The 17,346-nt window shown below is 38.6% G+C and overlaps 1 protein-coding gene across 1 annotated transcript; it reads right to left on the bottom strand.

The window, feature by feature from the left end:
* Positions 1-14,353: 14,353 nt before the first annotated feature.
* Positions 14,354-16,539, bottom strand: LOC115991595 (beta-amyrin 28-monooxygenase-like). The gene is made up of 3 exons (XM_031115405.1): positions 15,498-16,539; positions 14,968-15,155; positions 14,354-14,852 (listed from the first exon to the last, which is right to left on the bottom strand). Exons 1-3 carry the CDS (start codon positions 16,438-16,440, stop codon positions 14,556-14,558), a joined length of 1,428 nt encoding a protein of 475 aa, XP_030971265.1. The 5' UTR covers positions 16,441-16,539; the 3' UTR covers positions 14,354-14,555.
* Positions 16,540-17,346: the final 807 nt, after the last annotated feature.

Here is a 17,346-nt window from a genome sequence, read left to right on the forward strand (position 1 = left end):
AATGTCCAGCTAATAGGCTTTGTCCCAAAGATCATGTGCAAGGTTGTCCCCATAAGGATTTGGTTCAGCAAGTTGACACCTAACTCCATCGATACCTTTAAGGAGTTAAGCGCCCAGTTTGCTTCACACTTTATCGAGGGACACAGGTATAAGAAGTCCACCGCGTGCCTAATGAGCATCAAGCAACGAGAAGATGAAATGTTAAGGTCTTACATAGCCCACTTTAACAAAGAAGCACTTTCAATCGACGAAGCTGACAACAAGATACTTATGGCTGCATTTATGAATGGGTTGTAGAAGGGTAAGTTCCTATTTTCTCTATATAAGAATGACCCAAAGACTATGCCAGATGTGCTTTACAGGGCAACTAAGTATATGAACACAAAAGATGCACTTCTAGCCCGAGAAGAGAAGCCCAAGAAGAGGGAAAGACAGGAAGACATATGGCAGGATAGGGGACGGAAGATGGCTAGAATTGAAGAACGGCGGGATGACAGGAACTCCAAGCCCCCTACAGGGAAGTTCACAAGCTTCACCCCGCTGACTGCCCTGATCGATCAGGTCTTGATGCAAATAAAGGATGAAGGGGCCCTGGCCTTTCCTGGTAAGCTGAAGGACGATCCTAATAGAAGGTCTAAGAAAAATACTGTCGTTTCCACCGTGACCACGATCATGACACGGTCGACTGCTATGACTTGAAGTAACAAATTGAAGCTCTCATCAAGCATGGAAAGTTGCAAAGGTTCGTTAGCTGGGAGAAAGCGGACCCACCTTAAGAGCAGGCTCCCCAACAGGACAACAAGTGTCCAAGGCCGCCCCTTGGAGAAATAAGGATGATTCTGGAAGGCACGGCAGCCACCGGTTCTTCCAAAAAGGCTCGAAAAACTTACCATAGGATGGTTTAGAATGTCCAGCTAATAGGCTTTGTCCCAAAGATGGTGCAAATCGACAACCCATTATCGAATTCTTGGAAGAAGATGCCCGACGTCTCTACCACCCGCGTGACGATGCATTTGTCATTAGCATCCGAGTAGGAGACTACAACACGCACTGGGTCTTGATTGATAACGGAATCTCTGCCGACATCCTCTACTACCCGGCATTCTAGCAAATGAGAATTGACAAAGAACGATTGATCCCAACCAACGCCCCGCTCGTTGGGTTTGGAGGAACCAAAGTATACTCCCTCGGCACAATCACGTTGCTTGTTATGGTTGGTGATTATCCGCAACAAATCACTAAAGACATCACGTTCCTTGTAGTCAACTGCTCATCTGCCTATAACGCCATCCTAGGATGACCTACCCTTAACTCGTGGAAGGCCGTAACTTCAACCTACCATCTGATGATCAAATTCCCCACCGAGTACGGAGTAGGGGAAGTACGAGGAGATCAAGTAGCTGCACACAAGTGTTATATTGTGATATTAGAGATTGACAATCATCTACAGACAATGAACATAGAAGAGCAGCGGATGGTGGCAAAACCTGTAGAAAGGCTTGAGGAAATACCTTTCGATGGCTCCAGGCTAAACCGAACAAGAAGGATCAACACCCTCGCTAGTTCGACGGTCTACCAAGCACTCACAACTTTTCTTAAAGAGAACCAGGATGTATTTTCCTGGAGCCATGAAGACATGCCAGGAATCGACCCCTCGATCATGGTGCACAGGTTGAATGTGTCCCCTTCCTTTCCACCCATTCGTTAGAAGAAGCGAGTGTTTATCCAGGAAAGAGATCAAGTTATAGGAGAAGAAGTTCACAAATTACAAGATGTAGACTTCATCAAGGAAGTGTACTATCCCGATTGGCTGGCGAACGTGGTGATGGTCAAGAAAGCCAACGGAAAATGGAGAATGTGCGTGGACTTTACAGACCTAAACAAAGCATGCCCCAAGGATAGCTACCCTCTCCCACGGGTCGACATCCTAGTAGACTCTACAACCCAACACCAACTACTAAGCTTCATGGAAACTTTTTCAGGATATAACCAAATCAGAATGGACGAAGCAGATCAAGAGAAAACTTCGTTCATTACCAGCCAAGGCCTCTTTTGCTACAAACTGATGTCGTTCGGCCTCAAGAACGTAGGCACGACATATCAGAGGGTCATGAACAAGATGTTCGCACATCAAATAGGAAGGAATGTCCAAGTCTACGTTGACGACATGCTGGTAAAAAGCCGAAGGGAGGATGACCATTTGGAAGATCTCAAGGAAACCTTTGACACCCTTCGCTCTTACAACGTAAAGCTCAACTTGGGTAAATGTGCATTTGGGGTGACGACAGGAAAGTTCCTAGGATCCATGGTATCTCAAAGAGGTATCGAGGCCAACTCGGACAAGATTAGGGCCATAGTAGAGATGGCCCCCTAAAGAACGTAAAAGAAGTACAAAGTCTTAACGGCAAGGTAGCCGCCCTGAATAGGTTCGTGTCAAGGGCAATAGATAAGTGTCTACCCTTCTTCCGCACGCTGAAGAAGTCTTTTGAGTGGATGGCCGAATGTCAGCAGGCATTCGAGGATCTAAAGGCCTACCTCTCTTCCCCACCACTGTTGATTCCTTCACAACCAGGGGAAGAACTGTTCCACTATTTGGTCGTCTCTCCGGCTATCGTTAATGTGGCCTTGGTCAGGGAACAAGACAAGGTGCAAAAGCCCATGGACTATGCTAGCCGGTCATTTCATGGTGTAGAGGAAAGGTACCCACCAATGGAGAAGCTCACCTTCACTTTGGTTACGATAACCTACAAGCTCAAGTCGTACTTCCAAGCCCACATGGTGATCGTCCTAACAGATAAGCCCTTACGGCGTGCAATAAGCAACCCTGAAGCCACCGAGTGATTGGCACTATGGGCAATAGAGTTGAGAGTGAGTTTGACATACAGTATCACCTGCATACTGCCATTAAGGGGCAGGTCATCGTTGACTTCATTGCGGAGTTCACGAACGGGGAAGGCTAAGGGGCAGACGAGCATCCTTGATGGAGTATACATACGGACGAATCATCCAACAGACATGCTGGTGGAGCGGGTATTGTACTTCATTCTCCAGAAGGAGACAAGATTGAATGCATGATTCGTCTCGATTTCCCTACCACCAACAATGAAGCGGAGTATAAAGCTTTAGTGGCAGGACTTGATCTCGCTAAAGCGGCAAGGGCCGCAAGTATGGTTATTCATTGTGACTCTCAGGTCGTCATAAACCAAGTAAATAGGGATTACAAATGTAAGGGTGAAAGGATGAAAAAGTACCTGGAGCAAGTAAAGAGAAGAGTAGACGACCTACAGGCCAAGATTGTTCAAATCCCCGGAGGAGAAAATGAGCAATCCGACCGTCTTGCCAAAACCACTTCAGCAGAACATATGGTCATCCCTGACAAGGTACTCTCTTTTGTTCAGCTTTCACCACTAATAGATCCCATCGATGTGCAGGAGATAGGTTCTGAGAGCAATTGGGCCACACCATTAGTCTCCTACTTAAAAAACGGTGCATTATTAGACGTTAAGGAAGCCGCAAGGAAGCTGAATGTCCAAACAGCATGATTTATTCTGATAAAGGACGTCTTGTACAAGATAGGCTTCTCCTGCCCATACCTAAGGTGTTGAGCCCTGAGGAAGCAAACTATGTCATAAGAGAAGTCCACGAAGGGATTTGTCGGAACCACTCAAGGTCACGATTGTTGTTTCACAAACTAATTCGAGCTGGATACTGCTGGCCCACTATGCAGAAGGATGCCCAAACTTATGTCAAAGCCTGCAACAAGTTTCAAAGGTTCAGCAACGTCATCAAATAGCCATCGGAAGAATTGACCCCAATGACAACCCCGTGGCCATTTGCTCAGTGGGGATTAGACATAATGGGCCCATTCCTGATAACGATACGATAGCTGAAGTTCCTTATAGCAGGCATAGACTACTTTACAAAGTGGGTAGAAGCTAAAGCCTTGGCCACCATCACAGAGAAGAATGTATGGAGCTTCGTTTGGAGGTACATCATCTACAGATATGGGATCCCTAGAGTCTTGGTCTCAGATAATGGGAAACAATATGACAACGACTCATTCAGGGATTTTTGCTCACAGTTGGGGATCAAAAACCACTACTCCCCCACCCACCCTTAAGCCAACAGACAGGTTGAGGTCACAAAACAATCCTTGCTTAAAATTATCAAGACTTGGCTCAAAGGGACAAAAGGTATATGGCCTGAAAAGCTGCCAAGCATACTATGGACATAAAGGACAACAACCAAAACACCTACAAGAGAGACACCATTTCGACTAGCATACGAAAGTAAGGCGGTTATTCTAGCTGAAGTCAGGCTCACAAGCTGCAAGGTGGACAATCATGATGAAGGAAAGAATGAAGAGGCTATGCGTCTACAGCTCGATCTACTAGATGAAGTCAGGGTGACAGCTAAACAAAGACTCGCACGACACCAAGATCTCATGGCCAAGCACTACAACTCCCAAGTCAGACACAGAGACTTCAAGGTGGGAGACCTCGTTTTAAGAGAGGTAACGAGCGCTACTAGAGATCCCACCCAAGGAAAGCTCGGTCCTAACTAGGAAGGACCTTATAGAATCACTTCTTGGCAGAGGAAAGGCACCTACTACTTGGAGACATTGGACGGATAGAAGTTGCACCATCCATGGAACACTGAGCACCTCAAGAAATACTATCAGTAGAAGACAGCAGGGAAAGCGACACTCCTCATTTCCAATTTATTTCTTTTAGTTAAATTTTTGCTTACAGTACTTTTTAAGCCTAAATGGCAAGTTTTTTAATCCTTTTTAAGAACAATTTTCTACTTATGCACGCGTTTACCAGAATAAGAGGAGTTATTCAGATACAAGTTGTGTATTTATTTGTCTCTACTAAACTACTTTCATTATTAAGTCCGCAAATGGACGATTTCATCCTATGAGGATACTTTGAAATTATCAATTCCACAAATAGACAAGTTAATCCTAAGAGGATGCTTTGAATTATTGTCCGCAAGTGGACGATTTCATCCTATTAGGATGCTTTGAATTATTGTCTACAAGTGGACAAGTTCATCCTATAAGGATGCTTTGAAATTATCAAGTCCATAAGTGGACGAGTTCATCCTATGAGAATGCTTTGAATTATTGTCCGCAAGTGGACGAGTTCATCCTATGAGGATGCTTTGAGAGTATCCACAAGTGGACGAGTTCAACAAAAAGTCCACAAGTGGACAAGTTTACTAGTCCACAGAGAGGACGGATTGAAAATGTTTGAGTCCACAAAATGGACAAGTTCAAAGAGGACGAATTGAAATCATTACGTCCATAAAGTAGACGATTCCAGGCCATGAGGATGCCTTAAGGCTATAAAGTCCTTAGGAGGGCGAGGTTATTGTTCAAGTCTAACAAGTGGACGGGTTCATCCTAGCTTACCAAATACAAACATATCCTAGCATACATACAAGCACAAGGAGTGAACATAAACATACCAACAAATAAAAAGCAACACGCATATGTTGAAAGCGACGAATATAAAATGCCATAATAAAGTGAAGTCTTTACAAACAAAGCCCAAAAAACAGTAGGGCACTTAATGTTGTCTGAAAGATAGACTAAAAATATAGGAGAATTATTAATAAAAATAAACTAAGCTAAAGGGTCTTGAGAAGCTGAAGGGTTCTCGTCATTCCTTAAAAGGGGGTCTTGAGCGTCTTGAGCAAGGGAGTTTTTAGAATTCTGAGGATCAGTAGATGTGATCAAAGGAATGATGAGAGGGTCCATAGTAGGTAGAGCGAGGACGACATTATCATCTTTTGGGTCCAGCTCTGACTCACTGGAGTCGTCGCTTTCCTCAAAGATTGTGTCGCCAGAAAGGGTTGACGACAAGGTGTTGTCCATAGTGACCTTGGATAAATCCAAATTTCGATAGATAGACTTGACTTGTTTTAGGCAGTCCTCGAACCCGTCACCATAATAGACGATGCATGAGTCGATGAAAGGCTGCAAAGCCTTGAATTCTTCCACGACATCAGCCCTGGCTGTCTCCACCTACTCAAGAAGGGTTGCCAGCTCCTTCTCCATAATCAATTTGGCCTTCTTCTCCTCTTCCCACTGACGAGCCTATTCCGTTAATTTTTCTTTTAACTCTGTCACCTCTCTATTAAGTATACGGACGGCCTCCTTATACTGAACCTGTTCATTTTTTAGATTTTCATTATGCTTCCTCAGATGACTGACTACCCCCTCCTTAGCAACGCACTAGTCCTGAAGCACCTTCATACGCACCAAAGCCTGAAAAAGGAACACAACTGTCAACCGATGAATAAAAACGATAAGGTAAAGTTAACTACAAAAATTAACTTACCTGGGAAAGGTCAAAAAGACTCGACACCCCCAGTTCCTCTGTCCCTTGCTCAGCATAAGGGTCCACATTCGTCTGCTTAATGATTGACTCCACCGTCTCAACGGCGTACCTTTATGTGTAAGAAGGCGACGGGGTCCCTCAATGACGGGACCCATTAACGTCATCAATCCTTTGGTTGCCCCATGGCCTAGCTTGGGAGGCAACGGTTTCTTGGGATGCTTATCCCCAAGGATGACGGCAGCTTTCTTAGGAGGACAGTCGTCCTTCCCGTCAGCTTTCCTCTTAGGCGCCCCCTTTCCAACGACCTTAAGGGCTGACGAAGACACCCCCTCCTTCCGCTTCACCTTTTTCTCCTCTTCTTTCCTGCGCGTAGTGGCTGCCCTCACCTGCGCCCTCTGCTTGGCTGCTTCCATTTCTGCAGAGTACAAGTGACGGGCATTAAACCCAGAAACGACAAAAAGAAAAGCAATGGGAGAAATTAAGTGATACTTACATCGACGAGAATAGGCGTTTAACTTACGAGCTACTGGTGTCGACTCCAAACCTCCACAGTAGGCGTGTAAAGTGTCGAGTGTAATGAGATCCTGACGCTTCTGCTCCTCCAACGAGATCTCTGTTACCCAACAAATAAAGGCTTCTTGTTAGTCTGTGCTATGTGGACGAACACTAGCTGAAAACAAGAAAAGTAGACGATGTTAGAAATTTCAAACAAAATAAACTAATCCTTGACAATGCCCCAAGTGTTGTCAAAACCATGAGGCATCATCTTCCACTCTTCCTGACAGCATACCCAGTTCGTCCCTTTGACAAAGAAATACCTGTCTTTCCAATTCCTATAGGAATCAGGCATATTAGATACCAGCTTCAACTCCTTCTTCCTTACCACAAAGTGGTATATCCCCTGGGACGAGACAATGTGTTGAGGTCGATAGCACCAAAAGAACTTGTCAAGAGTTAGTTGATGGTTCCCGCCGCTTATACGATCCCACAAAATCTCAACCCCAATGAATATCCTCCAATCGTTGGGGGCAATCTGGTTGACAAACAATCCCAAAAAGTTGGCTAACTAACGATGAAGTGCCGTCAGTGGCAGCCTCAATCCTGTTGTGAACATGGCATCGTACATGCCGACGTTTGCGGTCCTTCCTGAATAGCACTTCTCAAAATTCCCAAGGAGATGGATTAGGTTGTTGTCCGGAATTTGGTAATGGCCGCATAAAGTGTTGAAAACCTTATCCGACATCGTCGACAGAAAGTCATTAGCAGTCCATATTTTGGGGAGAATGAAAGGACAGTTATCTCCAGGACTTCTTGAAGTTCCCTCTAAGGTCTCCTCATCATCGTCACTTTCATCCCCGTCACTCTCTCTCTCCTTTTCTCCCTCATCATCCTTGTCTTCACCCTCACTTACTACTCCCTCCTCATCTTCTCCTCTACAACATTCCACTTCCTCGTCAAGAGATTAGGCTGACATTTCCCTCTCTAACAACCAGAAGAAGCCCTCCTTGAGCTTATGATCTGAGCAGAAGACCTCGTTGTAGCCCATTAACCACTATTCACTCGCTGTTTCTCTAGACATCGGACTACCTACAAGCGACGGATTCATTCTAAGAACCTAAGTTGACGGCCTCTCTAAAATTAACGATCAACTAGGAAAACGAAAGAAAAGACAACGAGATAAAAGAATAGAACTTACAAAGTAGATGGTTCCCTGAGAAGTGACAACCTCAGCAATGAAGGCAACAAAATCAGTAAGTTGACGGGAGTAAAGCTTTCAAAGTGACAAGCTCTCTCTCTTAAGATCAACAATGATGGAATAGGAGGAGTGAGGGGAGGAGGTGAGATATATAAAGGATGAAAAATGCACGGAAGACGAAGTGACGCCCTCGTCCAAAAACGAGGCCAATCAACTTGCGCCACATGTTCAAGCATTTAATAAAGGCTGCTTAAGGAATCACCCATAAATGCCCTTTATTTTTCTTTTTTCTTTTTTCTTTTTTTGAACAAATGAAAATTAATAATAAAAACCACAAAGCTAAACTCCATAACTCGTCAATTGAAGCTGACGAGACTATGGAGTAGGGGGCAGCTAATAAGGCTAATTTTGTAATATTGATACTCACCCATGATAAGGCAAAAGGCGGCGGTCCTAATAAACCCATCAGCTTTGACAATATGAAGTTTACATTTCCACCTCAAAGCTGATGGGGGCACCTTGGGCGACGAAATAAGAAGCTGATGGAAAGAAGTTGAAGGGTATACATAAAACTTTAACGGGTTTGACGTGGCCTTACTTGGTCTCCACGCATGCATGTATAAGGAAATATCGTGTATCCCACGCTCAACACTAATCAAGAGGACTCTTACAAGGAAAGGATTCCGCAAGATACGCTAATTGAGACTCCTACAAGGAAAGGTCTTCTAAGCCAAGGAGTGGATGTCAACCCTATGCTACTATAAAACCCCCAAAACCCTCACAAACCAAGGTAAGCATAATTTTACCCCAGTTCTGGCACTCTAGAGTTGCGAAAGTTCTCTAACTTGACCTTCGGAGGGTATTTGGCTAGTACCACACCAGTACTCTCTATAAGGTCTTCTCTTTCTTTCTTTTTTCTTTTTTTTTCTTTTTGTTGCGTAGGTGTCGTTTCGAGCATGTGAGGACCGTGTGACTCACTGGTGATTTTCAGCCTCATCAAGTACCTACAACAATTTCACAACATCAAGAACAAACTCCAGTGTATACAGTGTCAAATTCCATGGTCTCTAGTTACATCAAATGAGTGTTTAATTTTTCTTATAAATTATGGAATAGTAAATCTTCTAGGCCATAGTCTCAATTAAAAATTTCAATCATGTTGAACTTGGATGACACCTATCAATGTCGTATCATTATGAGATGTAGAAAAAAATTGGAGTTTACACAACGTTTAGGGTGAATGGGAAGAAATTTCATCCTATTCCAATTGGTTAGGTTAGTAAGGGACCTATTCCGATTTAATGATCCTAGAATTTTGTATACAAGTAATAATCAAGGAAACTTCTACCTAAAATAAGTCGAACTTTTGGCAAGAGAGAAAATTGATGTCTAGACAAATTAAGCTAAGGTCGACCAAAATGGACCATATTCTTAATTTCTTATCTCTATTTATTCCATGTACAAGACTTATAGTTAATGCTTGGCGTATAAAAGTTGAACATCTTATCTAAAGTCCATCCTCTGAAAGCTTGAGAAAAAATTCATTTAAACCAACACAATATATAAATTATAAAGGAATCAAAGAAAAATTGTCAAAAATAATGAAAATTTAATCTATGCTTAAATTCTTATAAGGATGAACACAATAGCAATATCCTTATTTTAAATTTATATATATATATATATATATGCTTATTTTGTACGTATGATAAAGTCATATCACAAACTTTTTTGAGACTTATGTTGATTAGTGATTAGGAGTTATAAAGGAATAATCATCAATATATATATATATATATATATATATATATATATATATATATATATATAAGCAAAGATCTCACGCGGGAGTGCATGAGGTCTTGCCAAGTGATGCTCTAATTTTGTATTTAGCATTTTTTTACCTCTTTCATTAAGTTTTTTTTATTGTTATCCAAAAGTTTACATTAACTTATTTTACTGTTATCTCATTAGTCTCTCATTAATTGCCTAAGATTACATCACACATTTCTCTCTTTTTCATGTCTTTTAGCATGCCCACCATTTCAATATTTTTTTATTTAAAAAAAAAAAGAAGCAAAATAATAATAATTAAGGACTAATAGTAATAACTAACCAGATAAGGCCTTGAAGAGAGATAGAGAGACACAAAAATGTTGTGGATTGTTAAATAAAATGCATTGTTTCACTACAAAATCAAAATGCATTGTTTCAATATAAAAGGCCTAAGACTGACAAAACATTTGAAAGAGAGAGAAAGAGGAATCTGAGGGGCCATCGCCTCCGTCATATTGGCCTCCCACCACCATCAAGACTGTTAGGACATATGTGATTCAATGATAGAAACATATGTCACTATTTTATGTAATTGGCTAATTTTTTGACAAAATGCACTTTACTTGTAATTAGATAGATCTAAGATGTGTTTAATGCTTCAAGAAATAAGGTTTCAAATTCAAGTGTTAAAGTCATGCAAATCTGTCCAAGAATCAAGTTAGAAAGTGTAGGATTTTAAAACTTGACAGCTAGCATCTATCGAGGTTTAAAGGGAGTTGTTTCAGCCCGAGGCTCGACAACTACTCAACAAATAGGGTATCTGTCGAGATTTATGAAGTTCTGATTTTCAGTTCTGATTTTCATCTAATCCGTGAATGTATGCTTGGGCTTTCTTTTCTCACAACCCAAAACATATATAAGGATTGTTTTAAGGGCCGTTACAGTTGATGCAACGCAATAAAAAAGTTTTTCACAAGCATATTGTGAATCGAAGACATATGCCCTAATTCATATTTCTCTTGAAGAAGCTGCTGTATTTTGTACACCTTAGAGTTTTATGACCAATCAACTTTATGATCTTCATCATGTGATGAGTTAAAGAACTTTACAGCCAACATCCTTCTCAAGTTGGTGATCAAGTCACATACTGGGATCCACGCATCTATTGGTTAGTCACATATTGGAAGCTGTGCATTGAAAAAGAGAGGTTGTCACTACAGAACAAGTCCAATTGGGTATTGGAGTAAGGGTTCAACTATAGGTTCTTATAAGGTACTAGGATTCCTTTACTTGTAACCGCTTGTTTTGAAAATAGTGGATTCTCGGGAGTGGTGACCTTAAATCACCTGATGGGGTTTTTGCCGTGTAGGTTTTTCCCATTCGTAAACAAATTACTATCTCAATTTATTTTCCACTACATACTTTAGTTTATTGGTGATTTGTTTGTGCTACCATGTACAATTGCATGTTAATTTGATTAATTAATAAACTTGGCTAATTAATTAATTAATTCATCACAAGGGGTCAATACGGTTTTGGCCTATCAAAGACGTTGAAACCCCTATGAGTAATTTTTTTTTTCTTTTTAATTAGGGGATTAAATATGATTTAGGTTTGGGTAATTTGGTTGGATAATTTTTGTTTTAGGTATATAAGTAGAAAGAATATTTGGTACGCAATGTAAAGCCATATTCTACCATGGTTTTAAATTATCTATAAGACACATGCATACATACTTTCCCACGCCATGTTTTAATGTCGCACTATCAATAAGTGAAAGACAGTGAGAGAGTTGGACATACTTTTATTTCATAGTATTAAATATGTGAACACAACACAAATTATTTGATTTTTATGGTCCCATTACTCTTTTGCATTTATTTTTGGTTTCATGATTTTTTTTTTTAAAATTAATCTTACCTTGAGAAGGCTATAAATATGCAGTGAAATAATAATTATAAATTGCACACACATAACCATTATAATTATTCAATTCAAGGAATGAGTAAAAAAAAATTGGAGGAATATTGTAGAATAAAAGTTGTTACAAAATGTCTCTCTCTCAAAGACCTCACCAAGTGGGACTCTAATTTTGCATTTAGCCTTTTTTTTACCTCTTTCATTAAGGGTTTTTTTTTTTTTTTTTTTTTTTTTTTTTTTTTTTTTTTTTTTTTGTTACCCAAAAGTTCACATTATCTTATTTTACTATTATCTCATTAATTGCCTAAGCTTGCACTACACCTTTCACTATTTTTCATGTCCTTTATAGCATACCCACTGTTATAGTATTTTAAAAAATAAATAAATAAGGAAGGACTAATCGTAATAACTAAAGAGATAAGACTCTAGAGAGAGATAGAGAGACACAAAAATGTTGTAGATTGTTAAATAGAATGCACTATTTCACTATATTACCAAAATAAAAGACCTAGGACTAACAAAACATTTGAAAGAAAGAGAAAGAGGAATCTGAGGGGTCACCATCTCCATTATACTGACCTCCCACCACCATCAAGACACCGAAACCTCTATGGGTAATCTTTTTTTCTTTTTAAATTAGGGGCTTAAATATGATTTAGGTTTAGGTAATTTGGTTAGTTAGTTTTTGTTTTAGGTATATAAGTAGAAAGAATATTTGGTTCGCAATATAAAGTCATATTCTACCATGGTTTAATTTTAAATCATCTATAAAACACATGCATACACATTTGCCCACACCATGTTTTAATATCACACTATCGATGAGTGGGAGACAGTCAGAGAGTTGGGGGTATACTTTTATTTCATAGTATGAAATATGTGAACACAACACAAATTAGTTTATTTTCGTGGTCCCGTTACTCTTTTGCATTTATTTTTGGTTTCATGATTTAAAAAAATAATAATCTTACTTTAAGAAGGCTACAAATATGCAATGAAGCTACTAAACCAATTTTTAATATCTCTAAATGTATATATTTCTTTACTCCAATTTATTTTACTTTTTCTTTATAATTTATGTACAACATTATTCAAAACTGTTTTACATAAAATATCACAAAATTATCCATGCATTGCACAGGTAACTTACTAGTTGTTGTGTAAAAGACTTTTTCCATCACTAAGATGATGGTATGGGCCAAATTGATAATAAGTTCAAAAACTTCATAACCAAATTGAAAATTCTTAAAATATGAAAGGCTAAAATAAGTAAAAAAGGGTAAATTGTAAAGTACACCCTAAAAGTTTGGCGGTACTTGAATTTCACACCCTGGAGTTTAAAATTTTAGATTTTACAATCTGATGTTTCCCTCCTTTATCAAAAGTAGCCCCTCCATTAGTGACTCGCCTATGTGGCCATTAATTGACATTATGGCATGTGATATTTAATATTTCTACCAAGTCAGCATGCCACATGTGTTAATTGGCCCAATTGAATTGTGACACATCTTTGAGAGGGGGAGAGAGAGAGAGAGAGAGAGAGAATGGGGTACGGAATGTCTCTTTCCTACATCTAAAATAAAATCAATCAATCAATCAATATATATATATATATATATATATATATATATATAAGCAGATATCTCATGTAGGAGTGCATGAGATTTTGCCAAGTGACATATTCTATGCAAAGATAATTGAAATATTCTCAAGTGCCACATCAGAGATAAGAGTAAATTAAATATTGATTTTTTATTTCTTTTGGTTCAATGTTTCAAAACTTTTCTAATTAAAAATAAATAAATATCTTTGTATCATTTAATTCAATGTTTCAAGATTTTTTATCCCTCACACATACACACAAAACTCTTTGCATTTTAATTCACTATTTCACCTCTTGCACTTATATATATATATATACCTACATATAGCCCTTCATGTCATCCAATATCAAATACACACAAGCCAAATACAATGTCATTTACTTTCAATCTTTCGTCGACACCTACCTAGCTCTAACATTATTGTTTCATCTAATCTTAACTTGTATGAGTTGGCTAGAACCAAGGAAGGTGAACTTGCATTTTATATTGAGTGGCAACAACAATTACAATTTTTATGTTAATGCTAGACATTGTGGATTCGTAGATTTTGTAAATGATGTGATTGACTGTGGGTGTTTGAGATGTGTATTTTGTTGTTTCATCTAATCTTAACCCGTATGAGTTGGCTAGAACCAATGAAGGGGAGCTTGCATTTTACATTGAGTGGCAACAACAATTATGATTTTTATGTTAATGCTGGACGTTGTGGATTCATAGATTTTGTAAATAATGTGATTGACTGTGGGTGTTTGAAATGTGTATTTTGTTTTAAAATTATGGAGAATGAGAAAGACACATTCTATATCAACTTTTATTCTATAATATTTCTCCAAAGTTTTTTTTTTTTTTTTTTCCTTCAATTGAATAATTATAATTGTTACTTTTTATGATAAACTCATTACTAATAAAGTTTTATAACAATTATATTATAATATATATACAACATATTTCAAACTATCTTACATAAGATATTATAACATTATCCGTGTATCGTATAAGAAACTTACTAGTTTAATGATAATGGCAATAGACAAATATCTTTTATTTGAGGGTTTTATGCCAAAAATTACAAAAGTAACTGTAGTGCCCACATGCCGCATTCATTTGGAGTGTTCTAAACAGACTTCAAATTAAGGTGTTTATATGAAATTAAATAACTCCAATAGCATAAGAAATATTTCTTTTTTACACAAATTAAAAGAGCAATATTTTTTAGTGACTTCGAAGACGAATTGGAAGTCCTTTCTCCGGAGTTGGCATCATGTCACCTATAATCTTCTCTTCAGGATGGAGCACCTCCCATTTAAACTTCTTCACCACATTGTGAACAAAAGTGAGAATTGCTAGCCGAGCATACTCTTTCCCTGGGCACATACGAGGTCCACCACCAAATGGAACAAATGTGAACGGTGGAAATGTATTAGAATCCTCATACCTTGACGGGTCAAACTTTTCTGGCTCAGGAAAGAACTCTGGGTTCTTATTTGTTGTACTCACTGTCCAATATACCTGCCAAAAATAATATAATATTATATACATGTGGAATATATCATTCCTAGGCCCATTACATGTTAGTTACATTCGCATTAACATTATAAATAATAGTCCAAATTCATGTACGTACCTTCCACCCCTTTGGAACCGTGTAACCAGCGTAGGTAAAATCAGTTAGGACTTCCCTGAAAGTACCCTGAAGTGGTGGTGTGAGCCTCATCACTTCATATATCACATTCCATGAATACTTCATTTTCTGTATGTCATCCCACTCCAAAAAGTCTCCAGGATTTTTTGCAGCTGACACCTCTAATTGCTCTAGTTTTATAAATTTCAGTAAATAAACACAATCCATTAGTAGTTATATGAGTATTTTTTTCAAATAGTTTTTTTTTTTTTAAAACGTAATTGCTTCTATATAGTTTTATTTTTATTTTTTAAAATCTTAATGTAATTCTATTGTGATTAACCAACTTTTAGCAAGAAAAGAATCATGTAAGTTATTGTTGTTACTTGATCTCATCCTTTACAAGGAGAATCAAGATTCGAATTCCCTTCCTCCACTAATAATTATCTTATGGGACCTTCAGCAAATGTTGTTGAATTAAAAAAAGGCACTTGAGTAGGAAAATTAAAAAGAAGAAAAGATAAAGTAGGTACCAGCTAGGATTTTCTCATAGATTTCGGGTCTCTCTCCAACGTATTTCATGAAGAAAGTCATGGCAGTAGCCACAGTGCTATACCCAGCAACAATCAAACCCATAATCTTATCAGCAACTTCAGCCTCTGGCATGTACTTCCCGGATGGATCAGTAACAACAATCATGTGTGACAATATGTCCTGCATAGGTTGTCCTGATGCAATAGCAGACTTCTTCTCCTGAATAACACTCCTTAGCTCCTTTCTGATTGCCGCAGCAGCTTTGTTTGCTTTGTAAAATATAGTTCCTGGAAACTTCACTGGAATTGAATGCAAGCCAACTGTAATATCATCAAAATTGTTAACAAGTCTAGCAATTCGCTCAGGATCCTCAGTGCCCAGAAAAAATCTACAAGCAAGACTCAAAGTTAGAGTCTTGGCAAGGGGGAAGGCCTTGACTACATCATTTCCTTCCCAATAACTTTGCATTTGTTGCTGTGTGATAGAGTCCATTTTCCCCAAGTACCTCACCAATGCTTCGGGCTTCAAAAACCCAGGTGACCTTAAGATTTTGGACTCAGCATCGCGAGAGGTTTGGACTGGAGCAGCTGTTTGCGTTTGGTAAGAACGGAATATCTTTTGCATAGAATGAGGACGAAATGCAGTGAAGAGCTTTTGCTCGTTGGAGAACAAGAATTTGTGTCCACTTGGCCCACATATGACTACTGTTTCCTCACCAAGAATCTTGGTCTTGAATATATCAGGGTTGTACTTCTTCATCCTATCAAACACAAACTTCTCTGGCTTCCCAAATAGGAACTCAAGGGTTTCACCCATGATAGGCCATCCAAAGCTCCCTGGTGCCAGGTTTTTGTGACCATTGTTGGACTTCCTTGTGAAAGCCAAGATGGAAAAAGCAAGAACTACAGGGATCAAACATAGGATTAAGAGGCATGCAGCCATTGTTGTTGTTATCAAGTGAGTAATCTGTGGTTAGTGAGTTGGGCAGGGTATGATACTTTGTTTTATAGTGGGCGCACCTATTTGTATATAGTTCCATAATTTTTTTTTTTTTAGTCGACCCCGTATTTCCCACGCCTAGAGTCGTCAATTTTGAATAATGACCCAAAGCCACTAATCAATGAAGACGAGACTTTTGATTTATGGGGGGCTTTCATATTTACAGGTTTTTGAACTGGTGGGAACAAGAGAAGCCTCAACAAACAAACAAAATATAAAATAAAATAGCAAAGTAAGGTGGGTTGTTTCACCTAAATAAACTTCTATTGGTTGCAACCACAAATATCTACCAGTTGTGAGATCAATACTATCCAATGTATAAGCTCACATAAAATGTCACAATTTGTGTCACAACTATTCATGTGGCAAATTGTGAATGGTGGATCTATATAAAAGTGATAGATAACCAATCACAATCTGTGTCATAAGATAATTGTGACAAAAATTATGGTATTTTATGTGTTACTAGGACTACTCATTGTGAAATGCTAAATTTTAACATTTTAAAACTCCAAATCACAAAAAGAAAAACCCAAGAACCGGGTTCTTGTATTCAAAAGATAAGGTATAAAATGCGCAAACATGTCCAGTTGATCACGCATCACCCGAAATAATGCTACTTATGAACCTGGTTCTAATTTTCAGTTTAAAATCTAACTTTTTTTTAATAAACGGACTTTTTATATATATATATATAAAATTTCTGAATAAAAAAAGTGAGTTTTTAGTGTGGATTTATCGATCTCACATCACGTGACTATAAAAATAATACTACATGTACCACCAAAATCTTGATGGTACTATTGTTGTGAAGACAACACATTTGTGTGTTTAGTGCTTTATGATCTA

The sequence above is a fragment of the Quercus lobata genome, chromosome 5 (assembly GCF_001633185.2).
Source record: "Quercus lobata isolate SW786 chromosome 5, ValleyOak3.0 Primary Assembly, whole genome shotgun sequence".
Taxonomy (NCBI): Eukaryota; Viridiplantae; Streptophyta; class Magnoliopsida; order Fagales; family Fagaceae; genus Quercus; species Quercus lobata.